At 38.8% G+C, this 12,681-nt stretch overlaps 1 protein-coding gene across 1 annotated transcript in view; it reads right to left on the reverse strand.

Moving 5' to 3' along the window:
- The window catches only part of DACH2 (dachshund family transcription factor 2), a 246,351-nt gene that overhangs the window by 58,203 nt on the left and 175,467 nt on the right, over positions 1-12,681 (reverse strand). The window contains exon 4 of the mRNA XM_015626682.1: positions 2,279-2,434. Within this exon, the coding sequence (XP_015482168.1) occupies positions 2,279-2,434 (156 nt within the window). The remainder of the gene's footprint in view (positions 1-2,278; positions 2,435-12,681) is intronic.

Genomic DNA, 12,681 nt, shown 5'->3' on the forward strand with positions numbered 1-12,681 from the left:
CAAAAGGTCTGTGAACTGCAACACGTAATGAGAGGTTAAAATTGTTGCCAGAGGTTTTAATTTTCAAAATGTCACTTTAAATTGTCTTCTGCTATGGATATAAACCAATTTAAGAAGGTATGAAATTTATTTGGACCAATTTGCAGATCTTGACATTGCCAAAAAGGTGAAGTTAGTGCTAGCAAGAATTGGATTCTCATACTTCATTAATATCCATTTCAGCATGTGTATTACTTCTTGTATTTAGTAATGACTGCAAGTAATAAAATTTAGTAGTGAAAGCAAGACCAATACACCAATTCACTGAAAAACTGTTTAGGTTATTGTGCATTCAAGTGTTCTTTAGAAGGACCATTTGAAGATAGCTACTACAGGGCATCCAAAATAATTTTTCAGGGAAAAAAAAAAAAAAAAAGACAGGACTCATTCTGCCAGACAAAACTGTCTTATCATTTTGGCAAATGATATTCAGATTAGAAATCCTCATTAAAAAATTCAGGTGCAAGTATTATATAACAGAAACATATAGCTAGGCATTACCACGTACCATTGAGACTGGATTTTGTTAAAAAGTTTTTAACTTTTGGGTTTTTCCTAACTATTTTAAAGGAGAAGGCCAATCACCATTTTGGTGTTTGACAGAACTAACAAAATACCACTGACTGTCATATCCTACATTATTCCTACAGAATTTGACTCCAGTGATATAAAAACACCACGGTGCCCACCAGGAAAGGCAGAATTGCAATATTCCCAGCTCCCACACTATTCCTGTTTAACATGAGCCTATCATGATCAACAACTGTGATGTCTAATGACTCACTCTCTATTTTATATGATGATCCACGCCAGTATTAATTATGATAGGCAATAAGCAAGGCCCACATACATCTCCCTTCACTACAAACCACACTGACAATCCCCTCCAGTGCCTGCATCCACAAGTCTTTGTTCCCTTGCAGATCTCCCTTAAGAGCCCAATAATCTTTCCTCATCCTCTATAGAGTTCCAAAACTCCCAGACACCATCTGGCCACATTGAGTTGTATGTCTACTTAAAGTCCAATTGACATGCAAACTAAATGCAAACTACAAACAGAATTTAACAGCACATCACCAGTTTTAAGACACAATCCGTCAAACATTTCAGAGGACTATGAGGAAAATATATCCTGCACTTGCAAATCATTGGGCATAATGTCTGACATCCAGTACACCCTTTAACAGCCTATAGGCATTCCCCTACTACAAAATCCTCTGGAAAATGTCCTTAAGAGCAAAGAACACAGTTTGTCTGTGTGTAAAAGAAACCCAGGTGTTGAATTATGCAAGAATATAAAATGAAAGGACAAACTACAGAGAATTTGAGTCCTATGACCTGGTGATTTTTACCTACTGACACTTAATCCAAAAGGCTCAGGTCCACACCTTCCCACAAAAAAAGAGGTCTCATTTTGTAGGAGTCATTTCAATAGCTTTGATTTGCTCAAGTCTGGGGCCTGAAAGAGGTATCAATGAACTGACTACTCCAAAAATTGTGTAAGGAGCCAGAAATGCCACTGACCCACTAAAACTAACACCAAAAATCAACTTGCCAAACTTGAAGGATGATGAGCTTAAACAGGCAACAAGAGTTTGTTACTAATGAACTTTGCATTCTTCATCCATCATCAACTATAGGAATAACCTTACTCCTCACTAATTTTTAAAGTGTTAATCCCAAACATCCCAAATATCAAGCTTTTTCCTTCCCTCTTTGGGCATAAAGAAGTGGAACTGATGGCTTCCCACCTGCTCCCTTCCTAAGGGAAATAAAAGAGATGGCTTTTCTGGGAGCTCTAAGTTCCAAATCCAACCTGTACCATTTTATTCCAGTTGTTTTGGATAGCTGAATTCAGTGGATAACCTTTTAACTGGACATTTTGCATTTATTCCTTGCTCTTCTATTTTATTTGGCAGGTCAGCATTTTTATCTGGAAGACAATTTCCTCACATAGCTAAAATTTCAAGCAACTTTATGATTATTTTTTGAATCCAGGCCATGGAAATGTCAATTAAAATCTGACAGTCCCAAACCCAGTAGTGAGTGACTGACTATTCCAAGAGGGAACAGTCACTTGGATTGAGCGTGCCTTGGACATGGGACACAAGGCCTGACCCTCCTGTCCCTCACGTGCCTCCCATCATTTCCCCCCTTCCTGAGGCTGGGAAGGAAGGCAAGCCCAGCTCCCAGCAGGGCTCCAGGCACTGTTTTTTCCCAGCAGGATCCCAGTACGTACTGTTGGTGAGCAGGTGGTTCTGCTGCAGAGGGCTGAGCGGGTGTGCGCTCCCGAGGCTCGACTGCCCTGACAGCGTGGGGTGACCAATGCTGTGCTGGGATCCCGTCGTGATGGGAGACTGGAGCTTGTCTTTGTCCCAGGAGGATTCACTCCCACCTGCAAAACAGGGCAAAACAAACCATGAGTGCCATGCGCCTTTATTTAGAGGTATTTTGCTTGGCTAGCAATGAGCCAACACTCCTTACGACAGCTGAGCACCTGGCACAGGCACAGCACCTGCAACCTGCACCTGAATTTTTTCAAGAATTAAATTAATAAATAAGTATCAAGCAAAAAATTATTTTTAGACACTTTCAGCATCACCTACTTTCAAAACATTGGTTTGTGGAACCAGGAAAAGCTAAATGTCTGAGGATGAAATCATCAGTCATGATTAAGTGAATTATCAGAGTGGGAACATCTGAGAGGCTGAATCACCGTCCCCTGCTATCACAGGACATGGGGCCACCATGCCAGAGACACATCTGAGCCCACCCTTGTGCTCTGTCACTCCTGGAGGCACTTGGCCATTCCCTCCCTCCAGTGGCACCACATTCCAGCTGGAATTCAGCCCTGAAGATCTTACTACAGTTTATCCTCGAGCTTGGTTATCTTTGAGCTTCAGCAGCTCCCCCTCCACTGCTGGGGAGATGCCCCTCGTTGAACCCTGCACTTTGTGGGTTAAATGAGCACAGGCTGTGCTTGGAAATCATCAATATTCAGGAATTTCAACTTAGGAGTCCAGATATCTATTATGCATAGTAATTACTGTCTACAACAAACACAAAGTCTAGAAAACTGAGCGCTCAAATCTCTGCCTGGTCTTCTGCAGCAATTTTACAGACTGTAGGTTTTTCACTACTACACGCTCGAATAACAAATTCCTTTTAAACAGCAGGTTAAGTAGACCATGTCAGAGAATTCCAAAATACATCTGGTGCACAAAACAGAACACCTAAAAAAAAGTTAGACTGAACATTTCTAGAGTTAAACGGTATTTTGAGATCACTCCCCTCTCAGGTACAGCCCACACTGTCACTTAGATTACAGATTGTTAGAAAAACATGTAACTGTAGTATTGATTTTGTTTTGAATTTATGAACAAGGATCTCAATTAGAATAAGTAAATAGATTACTGGAGTGCAGCAGATAGAGGCAGCAAGCAAAAAACCATTTTAATTGAATATGAAAGTAACAGAGAAATTCCATTCTTTGTGACAACACTTGGCTAATAAACATGATTAATACTGCTAAATGCAAAAGTTTGAAAGATCAGTGATTGAGAAAAAAAGGAAAACACTCCATCATTTTAGCACTATGTCCAAGTATGAATTACCCTCCTATAAAAGAGTTGTAATTTGGAAAATGATGAGTAATACACTGACAAAGAAAGATACACTAAGTTATGCCATGTGATATAATATAGCATAGCGTAGTGCAGTAATTAAAACTACTACAGTTGACGCTGTGTCAGCATCTTTGTTATTTAATATACTGTATATCAGCTCTTTCAAATAACATTAGACTGCTATTTAGGGTGGAAGTTGTTCACTTTGCTACTGTGAATTTGGGGTGGTATTATTTAGTGTGTTTCAAAAGTTAAATGTGCAGTTTATGAATGACTTTCGGAGGAAATGTCAATTTTAACAAGAGTTTTAATTTTCTCCATATGCTTTTTTAACAAATACAAAATTTACACTCTATTCTTCCTCAAAAACCACACATACTTTTCCATGAATTTTCTGCTTAGGAACAGATTTTATAGCTGTAACTTCACGTATCAAGGCACTGGCCACAAAAATTGGACCAAAGGTAGTTTTTTGGGATTTCTGAATTAGAAGAAAAAAAGTGAGTCTTCATCTGAAAGTTTTTCCTCTGCCCTGGGTAGTTCCAGCCCTAGGCACAAATGGTCTAAACTCAGCTCATTTAGTTAATTCTGGAAGTTTCTCTTGCCTCTCTCTCGTGGCTCTGAGGCTGCAGAGCCCCAGCAGTTCTCTGAGCCCAGCTCTACAACTGCTGCACATTCCAGAGGAAAATTCCATTATTTCCAATTTAAAGATGGAGAATTGTCCTGTGAAGAAAAGCTACTTGCTTAAGGAAACCTAGGAAATCTGCAATGGAAGGGGGAACTGAATTTAAATTATGTCACAGAGTCCAAATCACTGGACCAGTTCTCCTTACAGATGGGGACAACAATAACTTTTTCCCTCTGCAAATTTCACTTGTAAATCTGCTCCAGTATTCAGTGCCAGCAGCACAAGAATAAATTGCAATACACTTATCTCTACAGACCATTCCTGTATTCTTATGTTCCCTATCACTTCTCCTTAGAGAAAGAAAAAAATACAGCTGAGTGTCCAATGTATAATAAAAGTGGATGTTAAATGAAATGCATCCTTAGGCTGCAGTATCCCACAGATAACAGCTCCATCTCTCCATCTGGACTGCACTGCCTACTGTAGCAGGAAGTCTCTTAGAAATAAAATAATAATTAGAAGATTTCTTACCTAGAACTGCTCAGGTGTGAAGTGTTTTGTAAGGGCAGCACCAGGTGGGAAAGCTCAGGGGCTGAATTAGGAAGCTCCTGTTAAACCAGGGAGGAAACTGAACTGGAAATTCAGTCCTGCTCCTGTGCCCTACACCACTGACACCTTGGGTTCATCCTACCCACAGCCCCTCTGCACAGCTAAAAAAGAACCATTTTAAAAGAAAATTTGCATTCTTCCCTGGAGTATCCATGTCCATAGGGTAAGAAAAAGATTACATACAAATTTACAGCGAGCCAGAAGCAGATTCACAGTAAAAGCCAAGTATGTAACATGCAAACCTGTGCTGATACACTCAGTCCTTTAAATGCCATGCAACACTCAAAAAAAGGTATTTATTTTTGAGCATACAATTTTCTTATTTGGTAACACAGTTGTCAGCATGTTTCATCAGCAAATACATATCTGACATGCAACATACCAATGTGTATTTTCAAATTCTTTGTTGCCATAACAATTAGAAGTGAATACATCCATAAAAACTGAATACTTCTTAGTGCTTCAAATTCAAATTTAACCTTTTTTTTTATTATTTTTTTAACCATCTGATTTTTCAGATTTCTGTTCATCACCATTTTTTTGTCCAAACAGGTCCATGAGGCAAAGATATCACATTCTGATTTTTTTTTAATTTTCAATCCTGTCTTTTGTATGATAAACTTATAGTAGATAGATATATTTTATTATATATATGTGTGTGTAATTATATATTATATATAAATATATAGATATATTTATTATTATATATTTATTATTATATATTTATTGTATATTTTATTATATATTATATTATAGATATACAGAGATGTATTTTAAGTAATTTCTTTTAGGTATAAAAAAACAGAAGGGGAAAAATATATGGAAAAAAGAAAGAAAACATACACTCCTAAGAAAAATGGGATGATAGGAAACAGCAATGGGACCCATCTCTTATATGAAGGGAATTACAACTTTTTTTTTAATTTTGTATGAGAAAGACTATTTAATTTTAAAATATTAGTAACTTGATACATGAGTGTCACGGGAATATTATTAGAACACCCAAAAAGTTATTTGTCAAAATGCCAATGCATCATTTATAGACTTTACCAAAAGCTTTATGTTTGACACTTTTACCCACCTCATCTTCCCTCCATCAGAGAACATTGAAGGACTGAGAGGTGATTTTTATCTTGTGTGCATTCTGGTGGATCTCATCCCAGAACAGGTTGTACTCAGCACTAGGAAAGGGGAAGAGAGCCCAGGACCTGCAGCCCCAGAGCTCCTGATTTCCTGACCATGAGAAAGGGGCAAGAGAAGCCTGGGCTGCCCCAGGCATGCAGCTCAGAGCCTGCAGCAGAGGTGAGGGACAAGCTCTGCTTCCAGAGGAGCAGCTAAAAGCACAGGGTGGGTTAGAGAAAGGCCTGAGAGTCTGCATGTCCAGGGAAATGCAGCACAGGGACCACGTGAAGATGGGCTCCACCTGGATTTGGGCAGTTATTTACTGTGTCAAAAATGAAGTCTGGTGTTTACCAGTCTGAACAGGGTATTTGAGAGATTAATTAGTGCATGAATTACACTCATGTGCAACTAAGCAGAAGCAGGAATCAGGTGAATTTAGGAGTTAAATCACAGGTACCATGAACAAACAGGGAAAATCAGCCCAAGCAATACAGTGACCTGCTGTCAGTGATGGACCCCCACCACAGCCCCACTGGAAGGTGATTTACCATCACATACAGGTCTGTAAGCAAAGTGTTTGAGTTGCATTTTATTTATTTGAAGGAAGTACAAGTGATAAACTCAGCTTCATTTTTTCTGAAAATGCTGCTAACTCACCCATCATTAACTTTAGGAATTCTTTAAGGCAACTCTTAAAGCTGAAAGTTTTCTACCAATAAGCCTCACTGTGCATTTCTATTCTTCAGAGCAAAACCCCAAAATCTGTTGTTTGGGGTTTTTTGGAGGTTTGTTGTTTTTGTTTTTGGTTTTAGGTATTGAAAGATCTCCAGAAAGTAATCACAGTTCAATTTGGTGACAGTTTCTTTTCATTTGGTTTCAAATTCATTTTATCAGCCTTAGATCTGTCTGGTTGAGCCAAATGAAATCCTCTCTGTCAGAGCTACCTTCAAATTCCACAACCACACAGTTTCAATCTATGTCTGTCATTTTACTTTTCCTTGTGATACATTCCTGAAAAATTGAACTCCAATTGTAAAAAAGCAATAACATCTTCACTGGCCAATTTTATTCTCAAATTATTTTTAAACACATTTTTCATCCTGTTGGGCATATTAAGCATAACAACAGCTGCAAAGAAAAAAGTATTCCATTTTTATAGCAATTGCATTGCTACTTCAGCACTGGAAATTCCAAAGTATTTCCCACCTCTAACTTTTGAGTGTCCAGCACATACAGGATCTTTGAAAATTTTTGGATTATATAGAACCAACACACGCCTTTTTGCCAGCATTCCTAATCCCTGTGCTTCCAGGCATTCCCAACTATTTTACCAATATCCCAATCTCACCCTGATACTGGGAAAAATGGTCACTTTTTTGGCCTACACGAAATATCTTCTGCAAGAACATTTCAGCCTACAACTTCGTGTCAACATTTTTGTGGTAGCAAGCGTTAAGTGTCCCAGGAAGACAAGATTAGATTGAGAACAATTTTTGTCAGAGTGGATAAGCTGAGGATCTCACTGCAGGATGGTGAGGAAGAAATCACCAGGAGTCATTCCTGGTCAAGTGTCACTTCCCTGTCAGAAAACCATAAAACTGCTCTGGGTCAGGATTATGACCCATTTAACCCCAAATTCTGTCCCTTGTATTGGCAGTAGATAATGTTATTTACAGAGGCCACACAAGTGTGGGCACTTTCTGTGGTCCTTTATTACTCCCGAATGAAATGCTTAACTTTAAAAATGGAAACTTGATTTTTAATCAGCCCCCAAAATCCTTACACCCATCTGAAAATCTAAATGGCAGATCTGCAATGCATTTAAAGCTTTAATCCATGGATTTGTCTGCCTATGTGTATTTGGCTGGAACAACTTTTGGAGTGTACCCTACAAGAAAGCCATGAAAGTGTGTAGGGTAAGATATTAAAACTCAAGAAATCCAGTGATGGCTTTACTGGGCTACTTCCAAAAACTTATCAAGTGGTTCAGCAGATGTAATTACTGCTTAGCCCTGCCAAGGCTTTGATATGTGCCCATTAATTCAGCAATTCCCAATCTGTCCATCAGTCAGTCATACTTAAAAAATATGTCTGTCAGGACTTAGGTGAAGTAATCTGTTGATAATTACACAATAAGAAGGCATCAGAAATCTGAATATCATTTCTAAACTTTTTGAAAAGTCTTGATGACAGCAAAATCAAAGTTTATTTCACAGCAAACAGGACATTGAAGGTAACTGGGAATATGTCAGAATATTTGACGCCAATTTAATTAAGAACAATTAATTCCAGGAAGATACTTTTTGAGAAGATAAAAGCAGAGTTGCAATATTTATCTAGGAACCTAACCATCCCTCCCAAACCATCAAGTGTTTCCTTTAAAGTGAACAAAGGAAGAAGGAGGTGGTAAATGGGGTGTGTTCTGAGGTTCCCACGTGCTGAGGGATGGTTGTGGTGCTGAAGCACAGCCCTGGCCAAGTCTCCTCAGTGCCAGGAACCTTGGCAGGTGTGACTGTGCTTCCTGGGCCTTTCCAGCCAAAACAACATCTCACCATTACAGCCAGGTGCTCGGTGTCCAAGGCTGTGAACAGCAGGAAAACTGCTCTCCTTCTCACAGCAGACAGAGCCATCCATCCCTGCAAGCTGTATCCACAAAAACACTCCTGAAACAGAACCATTTTCTACTGTTTTCTGTGAGCAGAGCAGAGGAGGAACCGGCTGCATCAACTGAACTTCAGCATCACCTTCAGTACCTACAGCTGAACTCCAACCAAACACACCCCCCTGATTCAGCTTCCACAACCACAGCACCCTGTGAAGTTACATTTAACAAGATGAAACATCAGATTTACAGAAATTTAGACATAAACTCTTGTAACAATTGTCACTAGAATGCACTGGAACTCACAAGCACCTCTCAGAGTTAGATACCTGTGCCTGCACTGTATGAAAAAGCACCTGGTGTTATTTGAAGGTGTGTTTTCAGAGGGTTAACTTGGCATTTGTTGTCTTCCTCTGACATCTCCTAGTTCTTGTAGCAGATTAAATATTAAGTTATAAAACTCTATTCAGTTTCTTCTATAGAACGTGAAGTATGTTTATTGCTAACATTTTTAGTAACAACTGTGTGACTTTACTACTATTTATTTTTCTGTACAAAGATAAGAATGATGTACTAGAACATAGAATCTATTCTGGTTTAGGACCATCAACAAAAAACCTGCTTTCTACTGCAGGACCACAGCCTGCCCTCAGAAACACATTCATTTCACAGAGAGAAAGAAGGTCAAAATTCTGGTCTGTCATGTTTTTATTACTGTTGATGATGCACAAGCCAGAAATAAAACAGCTTAACTTTCAGATCTTGAACACAGTATGCAGGGCTGCCTGCCAGAAAGGATAAAACATACATCCTTCTAAACTCCACTGCTGCAGCCACCAGCAAGCAGGGAACCAGGATTTGTATTCCAGTGATGAGAATCACCCATACCCTCACTCACCCCAATTTACAATTTTCTGCCTTTTTTAAAATTACTTAATATTTCCCCATATTTAACAACTTACTGAAAGAACCACTGAGATACATGTACTGTGTGTTTTTGCCATGACTGACTAGGAAGATAGCTTAGTTTGATTCTAAGAGGCTTTGAGAATATCTCGACATCCTCGGCAGACAGGTAACTACAAAATCAGGTTATGTGAGCTTCAACAATTCATCATTTATTATTTCTTTGAAATAATTATTTAGAACAGTTCAAGTTACAGATGGCAATCTGCTGAGTTAATCTGCAGTAACATAAATGGATCATGTATTTATAATATTTTCAAGATCTCCTCATACTAAGAGAACTCTGTATAATACAAAATATGGCTTGAAAGAATTAAATAAAATCTGTGGTCTTAATACACACCTGGAGTCTTCCAAACCTCCAGCATCTGTGCCAAATTGAGTGGAGATGTTACCAGAGAATGAGAGGCTGCTAAGGGATGCCCAAGACACTTTTATACAGAAGGTTTCTAGTGAGGTTTAGTGCCACAGCCCAGGTTGCACAAAGGGTCAGAGACTGCAGCCCTGTGACCCAGGGTGTGTCAGGGTGGGAGCTCAGGCCAGTACACATTCATCCTGAAGTGTTTCTTACACCTGGGAGCTGATCCCTTGCAGAAAATACTACTGACTTCCAAAAAACTACTGACTTCCAAAAAACCGAGAGTGCTGCCAAAACCAGGAGAGCCTGTGAGTAAACCCAATTCACAGAAAAGGTCAGCAGGGACATCTACTGTGTTTCACTTAATACCAGCCTAAAAATAACACACAAAAGCCCCTGGAACTAAATTAGCAGCCAACTTTGTACTTCCTTTCACAACCACTTTCATTTGTGCTCACAGTAATATCTGAACAGATTCCTACTACAGCTCTTGGATATCTCACATATTCCATCCATCTTTGTGTTTCAGAACATTTTTCTCCTCCTGCAAGCTTAGCCACTGGGTATTCCCATCACCTCTAGAATAATTCTCCTCCAGGAATACCACTGGGAGTTTAGCATTAGCTTCTCCAAGGAGCAGGATCAAACCCCTAGAACTGACCAACAACGTCAAATAAACCTTCCTGAACTTGTTATTGTATAAAGGATACTCTATGTCTTCAAACTAGAATTTCTTTTTGAGCTATACAAACCAATAAATAACAACTACCATCAGAAGAAACATAGTTAAAATGTTGATATTAAAAGCAGATAAAGTGAAACTCTTTCTTAAGAAGAGAAAATGAGAGGCTTCTGCAACAAAACAGAATAGCACAGTGCCAAGCTGAACTTAACTAAGCTTGAGGTTTTGGACAGGATTCATTTCTGCTTGTGGTATAAGTATGCACCACCTTGATTATCATTTAAAAAAATATTGACAGCTTGCCTTCTCATACCAATGCCTGGTAACAAATTCCAAATGTTTTGTCACATTTCTTGTGAGCAATGCCATCTGCCAGAGGTGGCATTTCATGGCTGTTTACCCTGACTCCCTCCAAGAATTCATCTGCCACTATCTAATGCTGCCTGAATAAAGGGGATTAAGACTCTGATGCAACAGAGACTATTGATAATTTGGTATAATTGGGAAGAAATGAAGATAAATGAGGTTGAGGATGGAGAGGCAATTAGTTGAGCTGCCTGTACAGCTGTGTTCTCGGCCTGGCTCCCCTGGCCTTTTCTTTGGTGAGGTATGTGCAAATTAAACATAATGACAAATACACTCTTCCCAAAGCTCTTTAGTTTGCAAAGCTTGAAGATCTGTTTTTCACTTCTGAGATTCTGTGTAAAGAAAAAAGAAAGGACAGAGGATCACACTCTCTGCTGAGGTTTTTAAAGAGATGCACTTTGTCCCAACACACCTATGGCTCAGTACCTGTGGTTCCAGCTCAGCATTCCCAGTGTCCAAAGCCCAGAGCTTTATCCAAAAGGTGAAGGATTTTTGTTCCCTCGGTGCCACAGCCAGCCTTGGTCACTCCACAGCTCCAGATGTCTCTGCTACCTCTGTGCTGCCAATATCCTCTACCCATGGCACTGGTCAAACCATGATCCCCCTAAAGCCAAGCCCCACACTTTGCAGCTGAACCTCCACTTCATAAATTATACCAGCTTTTAAAAATACTGGTCAAAAAACCTTTGGAACTTCTAAAATACACGTTTTACTCTACAAAACATAGTGGAAGTGGTAGGAATTTTTAGTCATAATACAAAGACAGCTACCCAGATAAAAACCTTAGTTCTAAGCTCCATTATTCAGGTGAGGCCAAGTAATCAAGCTTGAGTATCTTGAAAGATATTTAAATTTCAAGTGGACATGGTCAGACTACAAACCTCCAAATTAGAGGACACAAATCTGCAGTCTGATTTGCAGTTCTCATTTCAAATTTACTGAGATCCATTCATACATATACATGTAGAAATGCCCCCATATGGGGTTGAACATAAATGTAAAGTAACACACATTTGCCACAAGAAATGGCACTACACGTTTCACATAAAATTCTAACAGTTTTTCAGAAATGCCAAATAATGCAAGATCCCTTTCAGAAAGAAATGCAATATTTGCAGAGGCAGCTTTGGTTTGCAGACATGTTTTCCCAACCACCCAGCACATGTTAATTTTCAGATTTCACATACAGGTGATTCTATCTGAATTAAACGAAAGACTTCATAAAACTGCACTTTTTTTGTCTGCATCCATACAGTCATCAGTTATTTTAAAAAAGTATTTTATGGATTACTCAAAAAATTCTCCTTAGGTAGAGATAAAAGCCCAGTTTCAATGCACAGAAGAGATTTTAGAAGCCAAATGTTACATATCTTAAAAGAATAGCAATTTAGTAGATTTACTTTGTAATGAATTTTCAACATAGCTGCTTTTTATTATACAATACAAAGAGCACATGGCTTTCTGTAAATTCTCAAAGTTAAAATCACTTGAAATTATCTTTTTTCAAATCACAGATATCCCACATAATATCCTACAAATACAGTGATTTTTTTGCACATAAATAACCTTGCTCAATCTCAACACTCTTCTCTTCCCCACTACCTGGAGGTCAACCAACATTTCAGTTTTACTCTATCTAATGTACTTTTTCATTTTGGATTAGATTTCTACAAAAGCCAAAAA

Source organism: Parus major, chromosome 4A, assembly GCF_001522545.3.
Source record: "Parus major isolate Abel chromosome 4A, Parus_major1.1, whole genome shotgun sequence".
NCBI classification, from domain to species: Eukaryota; Metazoa; Chordata; class Aves; order Passeriformes; family Paridae; genus Parus; species Parus major.